This window comes from Polyodon spathula, chromosome 3 (assembly GCF_017654505.1).
Source record: "Polyodon spathula isolate WHYD16114869_AA chromosome 3, ASM1765450v1, whole genome shotgun sequence".
NCBI classification, from domain to species: domain Eukaryota; kingdom Metazoa; phylum Chordata; class Actinopteri; order Acipenseriformes; family Polyodontidae; genus Polyodon; species Polyodon spathula.
In genome coordinates, this window is record NC_054536.1 from 25,702,532 (window position 1) to 25,725,186 (window position 22,655).

General features: G+C 37.7%; 1 protein-coding gene across 1 annotated transcript in view; it reads right to left on the reverse strand.

Annotated features, from left to right (window-relative positions):
- Positions 1-3,152: 3,152 nt before the first annotated feature.
- LOC121312911 (dolichyl-diphosphooligosaccharide--protein glycosyltransferase subunit STT3B) overlaps positions 3,153-22,655 on the reverse strand; it is a 59,755-nt gene continuing 40,252 nt past the window's right edge. Inside the window, exons 6-16 of the mRNA XM_041244817.1 lie at positions 21,289-21,387; positions 19,742-19,888; positions 19,073-19,121; positions 17,305-17,459; positions 13,032-13,243; positions 11,446-11,633; positions 9,885-10,056; positions 8,854-9,027; positions 8,273-8,386; positions 7,888-8,100; positions 3,153-5,031 (exon numbers count right to left, since the gene is read on the reverse strand). Of these exons, the coding sequence (XP_041100751.1) occupies positions 4,951-5,031; positions 7,888-8,100; positions 8,273-8,386; positions 8,854-9,027; positions 9,885-10,056; positions 11,446-11,633; positions 13,032-13,243; positions 17,305-17,459; positions 19,073-19,121; positions 19,742-19,888; positions 21,289-21,387 (1,604 nt within the window). The 3' untranslated portion in view covers positions 3,153-4,950. The remainder of the gene's footprint in view (positions 5,032-7,887; positions 8,101-8,272; positions 8,387-8,853; positions 9,028-9,884; positions 10,057-11,445; positions 11,634-13,031; positions 13,244-17,304; positions 17,460-19,072; positions 19,122-19,741; positions 19,889-21,288; positions 21,388-22,655) is intronic.

The window sequence follows — 22,655 nt, forward strand, 5'->3', positions numbered from 1 at the left end:
ACTAAATGCTTTTATTTATTTTTTTAATGATCTTATATTACGTATATGGAGCCAATACTTTTGTCTGCAACTGTATATACAGTGGTTTGCAGAAGTATTCACCGCCTTGCAAAGTTTTCACATTTTGTTGGCACCTGAGCGTACTCCACGACACTTTCAAATTAGACTTTACATGTAGAATCTACACAAACTACTCCACATTGATAAAGTTAAAAAAAATGCATAGATTTAATTTATAGAGAAAAACAGATTAATCTCAGTTGCATAAGTATTCAAGCCCTTTGCTACTGCAGCCCTGAATCAGCTCAGGTGCAAATTATTTGTTTGAAAGGTCACAGAATTAGTGAAATGGTTTCAGCCTGTGTGTGCTCAAAGTGGTTAACTTGTACACAATTTCCCTTAGGTATATAAAGACTTTCAAACTGCAACTCACATAGTGATCCAACAAAGCAACAATGAAGACCAATGAGCTTTTGAAACAAGGGATAAAGCGGTAGAGAGGCACAGAGCAGGAGAAGGGTACAAAAAAATTTCAAAGGTGCTGATTATCCCTCTCAGCACAGTGAAGTCCATCATTAGGAAATGGAAGATGCATCATACCACCCAGACACTACCCAGATCAGGTCACCCTCCCAAATTGAGCAGCCGGGAAAGCAGGAAACTGGTTCAGGATGTCACTCTGAAGCCAACAGTGACCTTGAGAGATCTGCAAAGTTCTGTGTCTGAGATGGGAGTCAGTGTTCACACATTAACAATAAGCTGGTCCCTACACAAAGCTGGCCTGTATGGAGGGGTGGCAAGAAAGAAGCCGTTACTAAAAAAAAAAAAAAAACTCATCTTAATGCAATATGGAGTTTGCGAAAAAGCATGTAGACGTGGAACGTGGAAAAAGGTTTTGTGGTCAGACAAGACAAAAATTGAACTTTTCGGTCTAAATTCCAAGTGTTACATCTGGCGCAAGCCCAACACGGCACATCACCCAATCAACACCATCCCAACTGTCAAGCATGGTGGTGGCAGCATCATGTTATGGGGATGCTTCTCTTCAGCATGGACTCAGAAGGCTAGAGGGGAGAATTGATGGTGCAAAGCACAGGCAAATCCTTGAGGAAAACCTGTTTGAGTCAGCCAAGACACTACAACTGGGGAGGAAATTCAAATTTCAGCAGGACAATGACACGAAGCACAAAGCCAAAGCCACACTGGAGTGGTTGAACAAGAAGAGATTTAATGTTCTTGAGTGGCCCGGTCAAAGTCCTGACATGAATTCAGAAAATTGAAGATTGCAGTCCATCGAAGATCCCCAGCAAACTTATCAGAACTGAAGCAATTTTGCCGTGAAGAATGGGCAAAAATTAACATCTTACTGTGCAAAGCTAGTAGAGACCTATCCAAAAAGACTTGCAGCAGTAATTGCTGCAAAAGGTGCTTCTACCAGGTACTGACTTAAAGGGCTGAATACTTATGCAACCAGTAAATTTCACTTTGTACATTTTCTTTGCAAGTTTTTTTGACGTTTACTCCTCATATAACAGTGTTCAGTTTAACCACAGTTTTGAATAAAAAAAATATATATATTTTTGAAAAACTGCATACATTATTTGTAATTTAACAAAATGTGACATTATTGGTAGGGGGTGAATACTTCTGCAAACCACTACATATAATGAAGAAAAGTAATTGATAAACTGAAAATCACTTTTAATAATTAGTTAGTTTTGGCTTCTGCTTTCTTCATCTCGAATGGTAGAAATAGGTAAACTGATGTTGTTTGAGAGTTGCAGTGCTTTACAGATGAATATTGTAAGAACACTGTGACATCGACAATTCTGAGGTGAAGTTGAAATCTTAAAAAAAAAAAAAAAAAAAAAAAAAAATGCATTGTCTTCCAGGCTCAGTCCATGGGGAAATCGACAAGTCTGATATTCCAGAAGTTTTCCCTTTTATCCATCCTGTTAGGATTTCACTTTCTATTGGAAGAATCTTTATATCTGCAAGGTTGTGGTTTTGCTTAGCAACAGCTTGATCCAGTTTTTGGTAATTATGGCATGCTTCTGAAACGAGTATGCAGGTCATTGGTGGTTTTATCCACATACTGTTTGTTGCAGTCAGGATGTTTGCACTGTGTAACAGATTATATTGGTAGATATACAGCAGACATTCTGTAGGTTCAACTTGTTATAGTATTATTGAAAGTAAGTTAGTGCATCTGTTTGAGGTACAGCGGTAAGAAGCAGGATTTCTGACAGGTTGTTATACAGTATACATTTATATAAAAAGTAACAAGTCTTTTTTTTTTATCATTTAAACCTTGTGTACATCCAGAAAATGTACAATGTTGTGCAAACAATAGTTAAGCGCAGTTTTTTTTTTTTTTTTTAGTTTTAGCCAAACTTGCGTGTGTGTAATAGATTCAGCGCTCCGGGTAAGGTTTTGAGTCTGGGAGTAACTTACCCTCAAATGTTAACACAGAGTAAAATGTATTTTCAGGGGGTAAAATGCAACACTACCTTGAAGTCATGAGTAATCTTGATAAATACTGTGCAACCTTTAATGGTAATGGGGTAGGCATTAAAAAAGAGCCTTCCATTTTAACTGCAATGTTACTTTGAACTGCTGTATAAACCACGCGTGTGTTCTACAAGGTTCTGTATCGACTCAGCGTTCTTTTTTTTTTGAGGTATCACACCGACTCTGCAAATTGTTACTTATAGGTTAACATTACATTTTTAAAATAACTCAGCCATCATGTTAAAACTTAAATATCAAGCCATACGGATAAATAAGAAAATGCAGTAATAAGTTATAAAACAGTTAGTTTAATATTGTAGGCACCATTTTTTTAGTGGTTGCCTCAGACGACTGTTCCTGTTGGATTTGTAGCTCGACTGGGGTGTTTACGCTTCAAATTTCTTATTTCTTACTGTGATTGGCTACAAAGACAACAGGGCTAGCCAGAGACTGGTTTGTTGGGTTGGTTTTTCTTGTGTAGTTTCCTGGTAACTGAAGACATTGTATTCTGGGAGGTGTAGTGCGTATTTCAGATTTTTTTAATGAGTAAAACACGTCAGGTACGCAGCTTCTCTGAACCGTTGAATGAATGAATGAATGAATGAATATATATATAATAAAAAACTAAAAAAAAACCTTGATTTACACAAACTTGAACTTTATTTTGTCTACATTTGAACAGGTCTGAACAAAGTCTAAGTAACAATGTAAAAACTTAATCTTGGGTGAAAAAGCTCCCAAGAGTACTGCTCAATGTAATGAGAATGGGAGATGCCTGCAGCATGAATTCGCCAAAATATAAGGAAGGGTGGGGCAGAAAACTTAAAAAAAATAAAATAAAAAAAAATAAAAAAAATTCTACATCTTCAGAAACAAAACTCATTATAAGGCTAGAAAAGATCAATTGAACTTGATTTTTGTTTATATTTCAAAAGGGTTCATTTCTCTTTTTACACCACCATTGGCTTTTTTTTTTTATGGAATAAACATTTAAAACATAGAAAATTACAATTTTACATCTTAATTACAGGATGTCATTAATATTACCCCCGCAAAAAAAATCTGAAATTGCTCGTCTTGCTATCTGTTTACACTTGCTTCAAGGACATATCAAGTTGTAGACCGAGGCGAGTGGTCTGCTGGAGTTTGTAGTTCCACATTTAGCTATTACTGATCTCAGTCTGGCATACTGAGAAATTAACAATTAAGAATTAATGTTATTTCTTAAAAAAAAAAAAAAAAAAAATGTAGCCAGTTAACAGACTAAAAGAAAAAGGCTTAACATTCAAAAGTAAAAAAAAAAAAAAAAAAAAAAAAAAAAAAAACACAAAAGAAACCCCTAAGGGGTTAACAGTATTGAATTGGAGAACACTACATTAGAAACCCTCTATTTTCCTACGCAGTGTGAGATTCGTAGACTTGTCACCTTTTCAAAAATGGACAGCTCTTTTGTTACTAATATACAGACGTGCAATATTCATGGGGACAGTTAGACTTGCTATTAAAGTTGTTGATGGAAGATAGATACACTGTACGTATTAATCAGACCACGTTTGGCCTGCTATTTAAGGTTAACAGATATTTCCTTTTATGTAAAAGGAAAAAAAAAAAAAAAAAAAAAAAAAGCAGCTTTAAAAGCACACCTATCTAGATTTGATCAATTTAATAATTTCACAGCAGCAGGTTATGTAGAGATGTATCATTATTCCACCACTGTTTTGTTTTTTTTAATTCCAGCAAGGGACAGGGGAGGAAGCAGTAACTGCCACAAAAAAACCCCACAAAAACACTGCTATTGTGAAAAGAGACAAATATTCTGTATAGTAAAAAAAAAAAAAAATGCTACAACAATCCAATATATTATATAACCCTTTTTAGAGATTTCTTTATAACATATTTACATTTGGTAAACATTTTAGAAAAAGACAAAATAAACTTAGAAGTACACAGGACAGCTCTATCGCTCGTACGCTCCTCCATTCCGTATATTGCTTTGTCTGTACACGCGTCAGGAACTGTAACGCATCTTTTCAATGAACCTCTTTAGTTTATTTTATGTTCTTATTTAAAAAGGTAACAAGTTTACATGTGCCGAGGATGAAATAAGAGGATTCTAGGTGCAATATGTCCAAATTATTATTATTATTTTTTTATTTAGTAGATTTATAAGATTATATATTATTTACCACAAAATGATTGTGGTAAAAGAAAGCAGCTTCCTGCCTTGCCAGCACATTCAAGTTAAAAAAAAAAGAGTTGAGAGAGACCCCCCTTACACAGAGGAGTATTCTCATTAAACCAATGCATTACAGCTCCAATCTGAATCTCCATATAAACTGTGACGAGATGATAGTTCTGTATCCCACTGCTCTGTAGAACAGAATAGACTTCAGCTCAAGGCAAAGACTGTCAGGGAATCCAGATGACTGCTATTTTTTTTTAAACCGCTTTTTTGTTGGCTCTCTTGCCTTTCTTCAGAACTAGTTTATTCTTGATGTATCCACGCTTCCTTTTGGCAATCTAAAAAAAAATACAAATAAAATAAAGTTTAATCTGTATTTAAAACTGCATACTCCAAGACACATTCAATTTGTTCAAATATTCAGCTATTTTACTGTATGTAAGAACATAAGAACATAAGAACATAAGAAAGTTTACAAACGAGAGGAGGCCATTCGGCCCATCTTGCTCGTTTGGTTGATAGTAGCCTATTGATCCCAAAATCTCATCAAGCAGCTTCTTGAAGGATCCCAGGGTGTCAGCTTCAACAACATTACTGGGGAGTTGATTCCAGACCCTCACAATTCTCTGTGTAAAAAAGTGTCTCCTATTTTCTGTTCTGAATGCCCCTTTTTCTAAACTCCATTTGTGACCCCTGGTCCTTGTTTCTTTTTTCAGGCTGAAAAAGTCCCTTGGGTCGACACTGTCAATACCTTTTAGAATTTTGAATGCTTGAATTAGGTCGCCACGTAGTCTTCTTTGTTCAAGACTGAACAGATTCAATTCTTTTAGCCTGTCTGCATATGACATGCCTTTTAAGAAAAATAGTTTATTCTTGATGTATCTAATTCTGGTCGCTCTTCTTTGCACTCTTTCTAGAGCAGCAATATCTTTTTTATAGCGAGGTGACCAGAACTGCACACAATATTCAAGATGAGGTCTTACTGTATTGTACAGTTTTAACTGTACTGGATTAATTCTCCAGGAAAACTTTAGAATCAAATGCTTTTGCGAGATGGACTAAACTTGGAAGGATCTTAATATGATTAGCTATGGTATACAAACAGGTTATTGGAAATGATCTCCATCAGCAAATTTGCACCGTCAATTAGTAATTCTTCCAGGGAAAAAAAAATATAAAAATCACCTGATTGTCCATTAAGAATACATTGAGAAGTCACTGTTCATTGATGGTTTTAAAATGCTTATCGATTATGTACTGGTGTGTGTGGAAGATGCAACATCCAAATCACACTTAAAAAAAAAAACAACACACACACACACACACACACACACACACACACACACACACACACACATATATATATATATGTATGTATGTGTGTATATACACATTACACACACAGCTCTGGAAAAAATTGAGACCACTGCAAAATTATCAGTTTCTCTGGTTTTACTATTTATAGGTATGTGTTTGGGTAAAATGAACATTTTTGTTTTATTCTATAAACTACTGACAACATTTCTCCCAAATTCCAAATAAAAATATTGTCATTTAGAGCATTTATTTGCAGAAAATGACAACTGGTCAAAATAACAAAAAAGACGCAGTGTTGTCAGACATCGAATAATGCAAAGAAAATAAGTTCAGATTCATTTTTAAACACAATACTAATGTTTTAACTTAGGAAGAGTTCAGAAATCAATATTTGGTGGAATAACCCTGATTTTCAAGCACAGCTTTCATGCATCTTGGCATGCTCTCCACCAGTCTTTCACATTGATGTTGGGTGACTTTATGCCACTCCTGGCGCAAAAATTTCCAGCAGCTCGGATTTGTTTGATGGCTTGTGACCATCCATCTTCCTCTTGATCACATTCCAGAGGTTTTCAATGGGGTTGAGGTCTGGAGATTGGGCTGGCCATGACAGGGTCTTGATCTGGTGGTCCTCCATCCACACCTTGATTGACCTGGCTGTGTGGCATGGAGCACTGTCCTGCTGGAAAAACCAATCCTCAGAGTTGGGGAACATTGTCAGAGCAGAAGGAAGCAAGTTTTCTTCCAGGACAACCTTGTACTTGGCTTGATTCATGCACCCTTCACAAAGACAAATCTGCCCGATTCCAGCCTTGCTGAAGCACCCCCAGACGAGTCCAATTTTCAGCTTTGCCCAACACCTGGTCGTCTAATGGTTACACAGAGACCTGGAGAGGCCTACAAGCCACAGTGTCTCGCACCCACTGTGAAATGTGGTGGAGGATTGATGATGATCTGGGGGTGCTTCAGCAAGGCTGGAATCAGGCAGCTTTGGCATGAATCAAGCCAAGTACAAGGTTGTTCTGGAAGAAAACTTGCTTCCTTCTGCTCTGACAATGTTCCCCAACTCTGAGGATTGGTTTTTCCAGCAGGACAATGCTCCATGCCACACAGCCAGGTCAATCAAGGTGTGGATGGAGGACCACCAGATCAAGACCATGTCATGGCCAGCCCAATCTCCAGACCTGAACCCCACTGAAAACCTCTGGAATGTGATCAAGAGGAAGATGGATGGTCACAAGCCATCAAACAAAGCCGAGCTGCTGGAATTTTTGCGCCAGGAGTGGCATAAAGTCACCCAACATCAATGTGAAAGACTGGTGGAGATCATGCCAAGACGCATGAAAGCTGTGCTTGAAAATCAGGGTTATTCCACCAAATATTGATTTCTGAACTCTTCCTAAGTTAAAACATTAGTGTTGTGTTGTTAAAAAATGAATCTGAATTTATTTTCTTTGCATTATTCGAGGTCTGACAACACTGCATCTTTTTTGTTATTTTGACCAGTTGTCATTTTCTGCAAATAAATGCTCTAAATGACAATATTTTCATTTGGAATTTAGGAGAAATGTTGTCAGTAGTTTATAGAATAAAACAAAAATGTTCACTTTACCCAAACACATACCTATAAATCGTAAAACCAGAGAAACTGATAATTTTGCAGTGGTCTCTTAATTTTTTCCAGAGATGGATGGATGGATGGATGGATGGATGGATGTATGAGCATTGAAATTTGCTAATTAAGTTTTTAAAACCAATAATAAAAAATAAACATAATACTACAACTCTTATGAATTTCTTCCGATCTGATTTAAGGCGTTTTGAAGAAACATATGGAACGAATATAAAACTAAGCTCTTTCCTCACATCAAACCCACCTTTTTTGATAAATACTTCTGTTTGGGAATGGTGTTGGTGATTCGAGGTTTGTGATCCAGAATCTCCCGGTTGTCCAGCTTCTTCACTTTATAAATCCTGACTAGCCAGTGCTCGGAGGTGAACGCCTCCTCCAGGTGCTTGAATTTGATGTCCTTGTTTCCAATCTCAGCGTTCCTCGTGCGATCGAATCCAGGAGGCGTCCGGAAATCAAGCTGTGATGGGAAACGCTAGAGCTATCACAACTTTCAAATCGCAACGTGAGTCAGTCAGCAATAACAAATCATGAAGTACGGTTCTTTCTAGTGGCACAGTACGCTCTCCTGTATTCAGTTCCTGTAATCAGGCAAAGCAACAAAACGAATGTCCCCGTATCCAAATTCATACCTGCATCTCTCCAAATCTGTAGTAGGACATCTTGTACATTAAGCAGTTCAGCAGGGTGGGGGAGCCAGCCTTATCCACTCGGAACTCTCCCTGTGGTGTAAAATAGTCACTTTCCTGGAATATAACAAAAAGAAAAATCATGTGCTTCAACTTATTAAAAATTTGACCAATTATTACCACAAAGACAACAAAAAAAATGTATACCTTGTAGCTTATGCTACATCACGGTAAAACAATAGAATATGCAAGAAATATGAAACCCTTAGATTACAAAGTGCTGTGTCTGCAGAGAGGCTAATAAACCCAATAGTAAACTTTCGGTGCTCAAGCTTTAGAAAAAATATTCTTAATCACAGATGGGACAAAAGAAATAAATAATAATAAAAAAAAGTTAATATGGGGTTTGAAAACAAATACACACAAGTAACACCCAACATCTATCACACTGTAAATGGTTGTTTCTTGACATGGACTAATCTGCTGTTTATTTTTCTTCACGTTTTCAGTAAACATATAATAAAATGACAGTAGCTTATTCTAGTCATCAATATTAAATGAAAATAAAGAACGTCGTTTCCCACCCTGATGTCTTTGGGGTGTTCTCCTTCTGCTATCCTGACCATCCACAGAAACTTATTAATGTCGTCCCCAGAGTATCCGATCACCCCTCCGAAGATGATCAGCACATAATCTACATCCAGGCTCCGCATGATCTGGTAAGCTGCACTCTCATTCGAAGACATGGCCTTTCCAACCTGGGAAGCAAAAACAAGAGCCATTAGAAACAGAACAAGTTCACGCAATCTCAGAGCCAAACTCATGATCTGCACACAATCCACCCACATCTTCTGATCTAGTCCAGGTCTAGCAGGGCTCATTAAGTGCTTTAGGACCTAACCACGTGTTTCACTGACTACATTTAAAAATTAACAATGTGGTTGGAACCTGGAATGGAATGCTCCAAAATGACCTGCCTTGCATCACAAAACTCAAGAACGGTAAAGACCCAAATACTGGGATGGCCATTCCTTTTAATCCAACCTGGTCCTACGTTTTAAAAGAACATTGTAATTTAAAAAGGTACAGAAGGACCTTTTTATTTTGTGTTACATGTTCCCATGTGTTGCTAAAACTGGTTTACGTAAAGTGTGTGTAGTGTTTTATTTATTTATTTACATTTTGACCACTTTAACTTTAAAGTGCATTCCCTGCCTCAAGATGGCTCCACATGTACATGCATGGACCATTCAGTACTACATTTCCCATCATCCTCCTGCTCACTGGTAAATCCATCTGTTACATATGTGAGCATGAGGATGATGGGAATGTAGTTCTGAGCAGTCCATGCATGTACATGTGGAGCCATCTTGAGGCAGGGAATGCAATTTAAGTGTGTAAAAAAAAAAAAAAAAAAAAAAAAAAAAAAAAAAAAAACCCAAAAAACACACACCTTACGTAAACAGTTGTAAACAGCAACACACAGGAACATGTGACAAAAAACAAAGGTCCTTATGTACCCTTTAAATACTGACAAACCTTGGATGAAAAATGACTAGTCCCTTGAGATATGTCTGCAATGGTCTAATTAATATGTAGGTCAGGCCCAGCTTACCAGCGCTATGTGACTGTTATTCCAAGTGTTGTTATCCACCAGAGTCGTCCTGTTGGCCATTCCTGCTATCTGATACCCATAGTCCCACCATGACATCACTCGCGCATGCTCATCTGTGTTCTGTCGAAGCCAGTAGTAAGCTTCCCTGAAATCATCCAAGATATTCCGCGTGCTGCAAAGGAATAAAACGGGGAATGTCATGTTCTCTCTATATACCAGTGGTTCTCAAAACAGTTGTTCGCAAGTACCTTTCAATAGGGTTCCAAATACTTCCGAAATTTTAAAAGGGATAGCACTTGTGTGATACAGGTTCTTTCTACCCAGTTTTCGTTAAAGAAATGGGTACGTTACTCCAAAAAGTTGCTGTAATAGAAACTTATCACCCCAAAATATTAAAAAATTGACCTTTTATTGAAGTGGTGGAAACGGGAACAATGAAGGGAAGTCAAGTTGCACTGCAAGCACAAGTGCTGATAGTGAGGATGCGAGCAGCAGTAAAAAAACCAAGAATCTGAAAACATGATCCAAAATATTTGGGGTTCGGTTTTCCATGGGCTGGTTGTGAGAAGCCACTGCCACAGTGTGTGGTGAAGTGCTGGCAAAGGAGAGCTGAAACCCATGGACAATGTTACGGCACTTAAAGCACAGTTCTCTTCAAGGAGAACCTATCAATTTTTTTAAATTTTTTTTTTCAAGTGGAGGTTGACAGTACGGGGTCAGAAGAAAGTACTAAGGCTCTCCATGCATCTCATAATGTGTCGCACTAGACAGCGAAAAATGGTAAACCCCACACTATTGGAGATACCTTTTCCTACTGTGTGCCAGTGGTTTGCATTATATTGGGAGGAAAATGCAGCCAGTTCACTTGATTTGACTCCCCTGTCTAATGACACTGTTGCCAGGCGTATTCAAAGTATGGCTATTGACAGGTACGAGCAAGTGGTCGTCAAGGTAAAGCAAAGTATTTCTTTTAGCTATTCAGGTGGATGAAACAATGGACATGTCGCGTACTGTTCCGATGGTGACCTGACAGCCATTACTTCAATGTACTGCAGGGGAATAGCTCTTGGCTGTCTTGGTAGGTTTTTTGCCTTGTAATTATTCATATTACCAACACAGTAATACATAAAAAAAAACACTGACAACAGATCAAAACATGAAGTATCCAAATATTAAGATGACATGGTACTTCCTGTACACTTGAAAAAAAAATCTGGAACCTAGAAATGATATGACTTCAGGGGTTTCCTGGGAGAAATAGTATGTATACTTTAAAATTACTATAGATCACAGTTAAAATAGCAACCTTCCTGTTTAATATCCTAGCCTTCTGCTTCCAAAAAGATCTACCAGACTCAACCTCCACTTTGCAATGAAATGCATGAACTAGAGAGAAGGTAAACTACGTCATATCACCAACTATGTTAGACAAACATTTTGACTAGTTAAACTGAAGCAAGCAATAGCCTTAGTTACTTGAAGTTTTACTTTTGCTTTTTTTTCACCTTTTGAAGTTGTAGATGAACTAGCAACTGCTACACACAACTACTAGATGCCTTACCCATCGTGATTGTAAGATGCCAGGACGACACTAGGGCTGGAATAAGCGTTGCTAGTGACCCAAGTGCAGTGAACAGCAAACATCATCAGCAACATTAGCATCAGCATGGTGACTATGCTCTTGATGTTGGGGCCTAGTCCTTCCTCCATCTTCTCCTGCTCAGACACATGCTTTCTCACCTTGCCAGCCTGCAGAGACATCGGCATGTAAAACAGAATGCATACAATCTGCAAATAAACCGATTTACATTGTGCATACTCACTACCTGTGTTACTACCGCAGGCTAAAACCTGCAGACACTATTACTGCACGTTCGTTGCTTTCGCGCTCACGTTTATAGCACATTCTGCCAGTGTTTATGCACAAATTGAAGAATCAAGAAACAGCTGCTTATTAAAATAAGGCTGTCCACCAAAGACAGGGATGGCTTTGGGCCAAGCAGCATGTTGAGACAGTAGCTGGATAAGAGTGGGTGTGGGGTAGTGTCAGTAGATGTACTGTGAATTACTTATATTTAGATGGATTTGGGTTGCTGCTTTCACTGTCAATGTCATGATTACATCCTGTATAAGAGCAGCAGCTTAGCAAGAACACTCCTGAAAAGTTTTTATCCTGTGTAACAATAAATTGGATTGAGAAATAATTTAAACAGTATTAACCCTTTGGGGTCCTATGTCGGCCCAGGTCCGACATAACAATATTCTCTTTCCAGTCTGATGGCGGACCCTGTCTGACAATCAAAAAGATGTAAAGCACAGATCTCTAGTCGTTTTTCCACCAGAAAAAGTCGAGAAGACCTCTCATTGCCCGAGTAGGGCCGATAGGAGCCGAAAAAAATGGGGTGCATCTCATAGCCCCATGCACTACAGAGATAACACAGACATATACAAAATAGACAGCTGCTTCTGCATCCAGCGCTTAAAGAATATCATGGACATTTGCAGAGCTTTGAGATGTTATAGTAATAAAATAATGACTTGGATCGCAGAATTGAGGAGTTTGGTCATAAAACGAGTGATCAGGAGAGGATTTATCAGTATGCACATCTATCAAGAGGTATATGAAATACAGCGAACAAGGGGTGGGGCTTGGCTAGAGAGAGAGAGAGTACCGAGTATCCTTTTGTGCTTCAATGCCTTTTAAACCTGTTTTACACTGAAAAAATTAAATTTAAAATTTAAAGCTTGAAATAAACAGCGTGTGTAAAAATAAACTGGATCTGATGCGGCTGACAAGTGCTAAACAAACAGACTGCAAAGGGTTAAGCATGTCAAGGGATATTTTGATCAAAGACAAACACTGGTCATGAAATGCAGTATTGTTTTTAAACAGTAAGTATCAAGAGTTTACACCTGTCCCACACCAAACTGCCTTTCAAAACAAAAGCTTTCCCTAAATTAATGTATAAAAAGGCAGGCTTACTGAATAAGGGTTGTTTTTATTAATTAATTGTTAAATTAACCCAAATTCTATATTCTGGCAAAAATCGATTTTGAAAGCATTTTTTTCTGAAATGTTTGTCCCAGTATTGATTTTCTCTGGCAGCTCAGAGATTTAACCTACACTGCGATGTGCATAGCGTTTACCTTATCGTACAGGTTTCCAGAATTTCTTTTGTCATCTTCATCACTGCTGTCCTCTATGGGTGGGTTCTCCCTCTTCAGGTCATCCCCCAGGTAGTGTTCAAAGACGTTGGAGAAAGCGATGGCAGACAGCATACACACCACTGGGGTCAATGTGAGCATCAGCCGTACCATCACTCCAGCAAAATACACTGCGCTGATTGCATACAGGGCAACTGCAATGGGAAAGCAAAACTGTCTTTTCAAGCAATAACGGACATTACTAGATTATTTTCTCAAAATAAATATTTATAAAGATAGTTCTTCATTCCATTATCAACAGTAATAATGAAAAGAAAACTGATATAAATGTTGTTCATGAAACATCCGCTTATACCCATTAGTTTGATATTTATAAAAAATATATATTAAAAAACACGAGAGAGTAAATGTTCTGATATAATTATAAGTTAAACTCATTGCTTCTAAATAAGTTCCTCTGTCTTAATTTAAATGCCACTCGGTGACATCGCACAGGGGAACCCCCCCCCCCAAAAAAAAACCTCATTAATCTGTTTCAGAATTCTGTCAAGTTAGTAAAAGAAATCTACATAGGAGGTTGTTAAAGCAAACTGCATTTGCTTGTTTGAACTGCTACTACAAATACCAAACTGTGTGTGAAAAATCCTACAAACTGTGTACCTATGAGATCTCCCAAACTAATTAAAATGACAATTATCCAACTCCTATTCTCTCCACTAACACCATGCAGTTAAATTAACACAGAAATCAATTAAATCAGTTTTCATGGTAAATCCAAATATATATTTTGCCTATAAAAGGCAAAAATTGCTTCCCACTTTAAAATTACATGAAAATAAAAGCAGACACCGTAGAACAGGGGTTCACAAAGTTTTGGTCAGTTTCCAGAGGTTGCATGGGATGGGGGGCACAAGAAAATGTACCACTCATGAAACCAAAATATGTCCCAAATCATACCTTTATTTCCTATACATTTTTATATTTAAATTATAAATGGATATTACTACCACTGCAACACCAGCAGCTTTGAAATGTATTATCCTGTGTCTTGGTGCCTCAACAGGCTTAGGTTTGAGCACCAATATCATGCTGTCACATCTTACATTGTTCTGGTCACAACAATTAAAGAAGATAACACTGAAATAAGTACTCTTCAAACTATACCAATTAAACTCTTTTTTCACTAGTGAGGCAGAATCTTGACTTGTAAAACTAATCACTTCATTGAGAGCTGAATGAATGTACAGTGAACTCCGCTTAATTCAAATCTCTGGGGACCATACAAAAAGTCTGAGATGTGCAAGGTTTGAATTAAGCAAATTATGTAAATTGCCCCATGATGTGGACATTTAGAGCTATTTCCATAGTAAATGTGCAGAAATAAAACAGACATTACTGTATTTCCTTGTTTTTATTTATTTTTTCATTCTGAAATTGAAATAATCACACACTTCTATTTAAGGTGCAGCATTAATTACTCTAATTATCTGCCATTACATTGGCGCTTTTTATGCAATTACATGCGATTGCTATGTAACATCCTACTAGCTACTGTACTGAAGCCTAACTAGTCTTATTCAGAAACTGTACAAAAAAAGAAGTGTAACAACTTTAAACTGTAGCCAGTACTGTTACTACAGCAGTACTTTCCCTAACAAAAGATCCAAGTTGAGCACCAAAACTACAATACTGTACAAAGAGCATTTTCCCGATGTAGTTGAAGCTGAATACAGTTTTGCTCTTAAAATAATAAAATCTACAATAGAAAAAAGTGCCTGTATTCTGAACCGTAACGTTTCTTGCAGTCGCTCTGTTAACACTGCAGAAGCTAGCTAGCTACTTCAGCTGAATAAAGTAAAGTAACGTTGTTTGGATGGTACCTTCACGTCTTCATATCACAGTCTTTGAGCATCTTCCCCCGTGGAAAGAGATAGGAGACGACAAAATAATAATTTAAAAGTAGAAGCGCCTAAATGTAGTTCGCGCTACAAAATAGGAGGCAGAATTTTTGGTTATTTTGGATTTTTTTGTTAAGAGAAGCAGTGTTTTCATCGAAAACACAGCACCACAGAACAAAAACAAACATACAGATGTGGTCCTGTTTAAAAACCCATTCTTTGGTTGTCAAGAGTGTTTTATTCACCAAAGAGTGTTGAAAAACCAAGAACTGTGTTCAAAGGTATACGTCAAGGGGGTACTGTGATTTCCGTATTGCCAAGAAGCATCGGTGAAAGTGGCCAATGATCACTTTGACTGAAACTCCTGGGGCAAAAATCAATCTTTTGGCCAGGGGGCAACCTAGGCCCCTGACAACCCCCGAAGCTCTGGGTTGTACATGCTCCAAGATGCATGCCAAGCCATTTTAGACCACTTTCAGAAGCAAATCTGACTGAAGAAAATTCAGAACGTACTTCTCAAAACATCATTTTACCACAAGGATCAACCTGATAAACCACACGAGGCAAGTTAAAAAAACGAAATGTTACTCAAACCGTTTACATGTAGGCCCATTTCACATATTAACTTTATATAACCTCAGCTGCAAAAATAACAATCTGCTTAACTCAATCGGGTGTCACATACAGGATTCATACAATTTCCCGATACAAATTTCAAGGACCATTTTGACAATTTTCAAAAGACCTCATTTTCAATTCAATTTTCAATGTTGACAACTAATTACCAACTGCTAAAATAAAGCATTTGCATTAACAGTTTATTTACCTGTATAAAAGCATAAATCTAAATTATACTCACTTTACATATGGAAAAGCTCGGGACCTGTAACCTTTCTTATTCTGTAACACCGAGTCAGTTTTGGTATCTATAGGTGAGTGTTTCATTCTAAAAGCAGTACACAATTCAGTGGTCAAAGAATTTGTGTTTCAATCAATACACCTATTGTTTGTTTTTGGGGGGGGGGGGGGGGGGGGGGGGGACAGAAGATTAATTTACATTTCTTGATAGTTTTAAAATATTTATATTTTTTTAAAAAGTGTTGGGGTAAGCTGACAATGCATGTTGGTCTGTTGCTCATCGGGTACATTATTTTATCTCTTTAACAAGGGCTGGCAGTGTAGCAGAATGACGGCAGGGTATTAGCAAACTTCCCTTATGATTTCAGGTACGTGCCTTTAATGTAAGATGACAATGGCTGCGAAAGAAGAACTGCGTCTTGTTTTTTTTTTTTAAATAAAAAATAAGCACTTGACTTGAAAAACTTAAGCAAATTCCTACTTGGTTTGATTGAACGAGTAGTACACAACAAGCGTCAATATTAAAAAGGTGAAAATTGATTTCAATAAAAAACAGTGACACAATGGAATTTAAAAAAAAAGCCTATTTCAGTAAAGTAAAAAAGGGACTCCTGTTATTTTGAAACACCACTACTTCAGACACTAGTGCTTAATAACGGTAACATTTTAGAGTTGGTGCTGAACTTAAACCTGTTCATTGCCCGGCTGCAACACCTACTAACTTCCTTATTTAAAAATAAATAAATAAAAATTACCGTTTGATTCAGTCTTGCTTTTTTAAAAAAAAAAAATTTTTCAAAGGATATAATTAAGAGAATAAAACAAACTACCTACCTACCCTATATTTAATTAGTCATTTTTGTAGTCTCCACAAACTGCCCAGTACCTTCTGTTGCAGTCTCACCACTGCAAAGGTTAGCTGCTGTAAATACTGTAGTGCAGTGCGGACTGTGGGTCAAACCACTGCTCGTGCAGGGTACGTTTTACTGCATTTTTAATTTATGTTTATTACCAATGTCGGACTTATGGCGTCTTCTGAGTGACCTTTTTTATTGTTACATTTTAAACTGTTTAAAAAGGCAAAATCACATTTAATCATGTATATACACTGAGCAAAAAAAAAAAAAAAAAAAAAAGTATAGTGGTGAAAATCAAGTGCGTGCGAAAAGTAGTTTTCCATGATAAATATATACCTCATTCCCTATTTTTTTTTTTTTTGCATTTCTACACAAATCATTGGGACAGGCCATTTTGACAGAATTCCATCACATGGAAAACTTTTGCCCATAAAGAAGCGAAAACGCAGCTAGTTTCTTTATATACTGGCTTGGGAGTCAATACTGTGCCTGCTGTTAAAGCATGATGACAGCCAAACCACAATCATTGCACATCCTTCTTGGTGATATGACCATGTATACAGCTCAAGTAGAAAAAACACGAGGAAAAGGATGATGCAGTATCCATGTGAAAACAGATTATGAAAGAAATCCTACTCTTACCAAAGACCCTTTCATCATTGATGTTCTTGATACAGAACCAAAGGCCTGCAGGGAATGTGCAGACCAAGATATGCAGATCAAAAAAGAAGGAAACCCAAGTGGTGGGCTGATGTTCAGACACTGAAGCGATGATCGGGATATGAATTTTGGCATACCTGAAAGAGATAACAGAAAATCAATAGCTGTAAAACTTGCAAACTGGTAGGTTAAAACATTTAATTTGGAAACAACCTGACACCAAAGTGTTTTGCACTGTAGCTGGTAGTGTTACCTAAAGAAAGCATGTAAAAACTGCAATTGGTTGAAACAGCTACATTAATTTCTGTTAGAAACCTCTACAGTTGCATCCCACAAAAACAGGCAATTTAACAAGCCTATTAAAAAAGCAGCAAGGACATACTTTGCCATCAACAGGCCTTAAGTCAGAGTGATGATAAATAGGACTCCACTGAAGTGTTGCGATCATACAATATTGTGCATTTACATTCCAGGTCAGGACATGCAGTGAAGCAGCAAGTTTCTTTTGTTAGTAAATAATTAAGTTACTTGTGCTGGAATGGCACCCAAACTTACCTTAATTCAAAAGGCAAGAATGGCACCAACTGTACATCGTTATAGATCTTACCCTATTTTTCAATGGAAATCTGTACTATACATAAATTACTGGGATCCTTCAAGACCTGACCCAAGTTACGAGATCAACCAGCAAATGGAAACCGAACGATTGGCCCAATGACCTGTTGTGGTTCATAAATTCTTATGTTCACCAGATCAATAAAAAATACTGTTAATGTGTTTTTACATTACTGCTGTTACAACATTATGGTCACATTATAGTAAAACTATCAAGGGGTACCAACCAATTAGCAGCACATGCATACAACTGAAAAGCAAACAAATGCTGTAAATCTCTACATTTAAATCTTAGGATTAAACTCTTAAACCAAAATATAACATTGGGAATGGAAACTATCTTGCATGAATGCAACAGCTGTAAAAGCTGACCTACCTACTGGTATATTATTCTTGAATATAAAATTTGATTTCTCACTGGGGATAGCAGAATAACCCACTGGTGTAAAAATAGGTTTGGAAAGTACATTTATAGTTTGAAAATGCCAGTTTCTATTTGAAAAAATCTACTTAAATTATTTCAGCCATTATATATTGTGCAATTTGTGATACTGTTTTGTCTCTGCTAGTCAGTTTGGTGCCCTTGAGAATATATCTTTCATTATATACCCCTCTACTGTGGTGTCCGAGACAAAGCACACACTTGCAGGGTAAAAAAAAAAAAAAAAAAAAAAAAAACCACACCTTAGTTACAAGTTAGGTAAAACAAAAGCAGACCTTTGAAAGGATTTGAATGTGTTCTGTGCTGTGTATGGAAAAACAGTAATAGAATCGATTTCAGCAGCTGAAATTACACCCCGCAGCAATGGGCCACAATGACCTGCCTGCTTAGTAAACACACTGGTTGTGATCAAAGAAAAGCTTTAATTACCCTTTAGGAGCAAACAAAGGCAATTAAGAAAAGCAGAATTAATTGGGTGAAGGTGTAAAGGGAAGGTAGCAGGGGGTAGAGCTGGTTTAGAGGTTCAAAAAAGCAGCTGAATGAGGTGAAGATTAATTTGCATTATTGCACTACAGCATGCAAAGCACATAAAAGGCAGTCCCACAGAATAAATAACTTCCACTTTTACTCAAGAGCATGCGATAACCAGGTTTGACAGGCATGCCAACATCGACCCTGCTGGAAAATGCTTACCCTGTGTCCCACAGTGAATAGAACCTGCCGCTCCACGGAGCAATGTACCCTAAACAGAGATAAAAGGGTTAAGCTACTGCCTTTCACAGAATGTCATACATCTTACCCATCAGCACTCAGCTAAGCTGTCTTTGTTCATAGCTCCTAGTCTTAAAAACATGTAGTCTCAGTTTTTTTTTCCAAACCTGTTTAATTCTCCTCTAAATTCACAGAAAAGGTGAGGAGTATGGCAAGAGAAGCTATGATATGCTGACCTGAATTATTATTTAAAATGCCAAACTGGAAGAGGTCTTAGCAAGAAAGATGCTTTGAACCTATGGTTTAAAAGCAAAGTTGATGTAATTTCTCTCAATTTTCAAAGGTTTCAAACTCAATTAAACTAGACAGGGAAATGTAGATAATGGGTTACAAAAGTTGATGCTCTGGAATTTACTTAATTCATGATGGGAAGGACTATCGAGAATGCGTCGACATATGGGCGAGAGTCTTCAGTCTCAGAATAACTCAGTATCAGAGGATCTGTTAAGCGTAGCTAAACTAGAACAGCAACAAGGTTGATTATCCTGAACCGCTTTCAATAAGTTAAAAACCTTTAGGTTTTTCAAGCTTCAAGTTTACCTAATGCATATTCTACAACAATTGCATACCTGCTTCTCCAAAGTGGCTTACCTGTATAGGTCAGGTAGATGACACTCAAGAACACCACTCCGGCAGCCAGCGAAACTCCCAGGAAAAACAACGTCTGAAACTCCTGTTTAGTTAGCCGGTCTTTAAGATACTGCAGGAAGGCATATGCTTGAAGTAGAGCAAATACACCTGGTTTGAAATAAAGTTGAAGGCTTTAAAACAAGATTTAGAAACACTTTAAAAAGCATACTCTATTACAGTCCTGTTTCAGACGTTTTCTTTCAAACTCCCAGGGAAAGACCCGCTTATAAAAACTGTTTGTATTCCTGAATAGATAGATACCCTCATTTAAATATGCAAAGGCCACTGATGAACAAGGGGTTTTACTGGAGTAATAAAGACGTTAATAAAAATGACCCACCTCAGTCGTTTGTCACTCCTAGCAAATATGCTTTTTGAGACTGCTTATTACAAAGCGGATGGATTACCTAATCCATGCAAGATATTTAGTGGGCAAGTGTCCAATTGGGGTTTAACAGGCAATAAATGTCACATCTCAGCATTTTTTTATTTTTTATAGCAGACCAGAGTAAGTACCAGTCAGAACAATACAAATCAAAACTACCGAGTTAATGCGTGGGAGGATGCCTGCCAGTTTACAGGCAACACGGGTCTGTCTAAGATCAACCTTTAAGATGATGCTAATCTACAGTACCGTAGCTCTTGCATCAATTTTAATCTGCCATGTCTGAATGTATATCAGAAACAATCAATACCCTGCACTATATAAAGAGAACCACTTCTGAACCTTGGATAAAACAGGTTTTAAAAGATTACCTATCTGAAACCCACAACAAACAATCACTCAACAGTACCCTTTCCACAGATTTAGAAACTGAGCAACTGTAGTATACTGGAAAGTACATTCACATTTGCTCAAGTGTATTTCTGCATTCTTAAAATTGCCTGGAAGGGTTACTTATGAATGCCTGTCTCTATTTTGACATTTTATTATAGCTGGAAACTGTAGTGTGCCTCACAGATCGAATGATTTTACCTTATGCTTTTACTGCCCACATTGCAGACATGTGGCGATTCAGACAGTGGGGTTTCTGCTAGCAGTTGCTAGCCTTAGACAGGAACAGTTTGTTGTCGGAGTGGTAGTCTTACACTACCAACATGCCCAAAAAGGATCTTCTTGTATAATAAAATTCCCTGAAACAGTTGCATCTTCACAAATATGTTCCCTGTCCCTCAATTATCTAAGTATCAAAAGCCATTATCAAATCAAGTAAAACTAAGCCTAACATGCCCATTATGTCCTTTTATCATTGTACAGGAGGAAATAAGATTTACAATGTTTACATACAGCAAAAGGGGGTTACCCTAGACATACCTAATGGTTAATGTTTTGCTTCACGATTCACATTCATTGATTTTTTAAAAATATACTGTACATCACTAAAGTGCTACATTGTGTTAGTACTGGATATTTTAAGAAAAGGGTGTCACTGGAACTATAGTTTTAACATCCCTTCTTTGGGATTAAAGAACCCAGGATTGGCGACAGATAGAAATCTACAAGGTACCTGCAGCTGCCATGTGTTCACTTGTTCTTATAGGTTGGAACCCAACAAACGGGATCTGCATAGACAACACCAACCCTACAATGTAGAATGTGCTGTAAGCTGAAAGACAGAAAGACATGTTAATAGTAAACATACATCCATTATTCTTTTTCAAAACAAGAGGCTGCATTTACAGAACTAGCACTGGTTTACTTGTATAGCCTATATTCTCAATTACTGCTAGTCTTTACAAATGACCACTATGGGGCAACGCCAACAACCTCATTCGTGCTAGGAAAAAAAAAAAAAAAAAAAAAAAAAAAAAAGTGTGGGCCGGGGACGCCTAGATCGGCCAGGGTGTCCTCAACTCACTGCGCACCAGCGACCCCGGTAGACTGGCGGGCGCCTGCTGGCCTGCCTGTAAGCTACCCACAGCTGCGTGGTCCTCTAACGCTGTAGCTCAGGGACAGCTACATGGCGGGCCTGCAGAGTGAAAAGCAGCACACTACTGACAGCACACGTTTCGCAGGAAACTTAGTGAAAACTTAGTGAAACATCTTAGTCTCTCCCGAGTCAGTGCAGGGATACCAGCAGTGAGGCGGGTTGGGGGAAAAAAAAAAAAAAAAAAAGGGGGGGGAGGTAGGAAGGGTTTCTAATACTTTTATTTGGATCACTGCGATGAATAATCACCCTTCAGGTGCCTGTGGTATAAAACCTCCACTTTTGTTAGACGCGCTCCAGTTTTAATTTCTCAGGCCGTTTAAGTTAGATTTCAATATCAACTTGTGATTGAACAGTTCAGCGCAGCAGAATACACATCACATAAGATGAAGTCCACTATGAAGTCAACCAGGACCGTATTACACAACCTACTGCTGGTAGATTAATATGTATTTATTTATTTATAGCCATGATTTTTTTTGATCGTGCAATTAATAACCTTGTATGTTATAGCACATTAATCTACTGATGATTACATCTGAATTACACTGCTGCAACACACAAAAAAATGAAACTTCAAATGTTATTCCTCAACCAGTGCACACACCAGGGACTGCAATCTCATTAGAAGAGGACAACAGATACATTTGTATAAAAACTGTTTAAAATCAGGTTAAATCCAAATTCAAACCGAGGAGAAGCTAGGCTTGAAGTCTGGGGAAGATTAATGAAAATTCAAGCAGTGTTCAGACTAGATGGCGACAGACTGACACGTGCTTAATAGAGTCTACATTTTTAATGACGCTCTACAAATCATTCCAATGCTTTATAATTAGCAGCTTTAGATGTTGAGCTGGATAAGGCCGACCATCGCTTCAACCCAGTCCTGCGCAGGTCCGATTTTTATGACCCGCTTCCTACCCAGACCCGCCCCGAGCCCGCTGCAA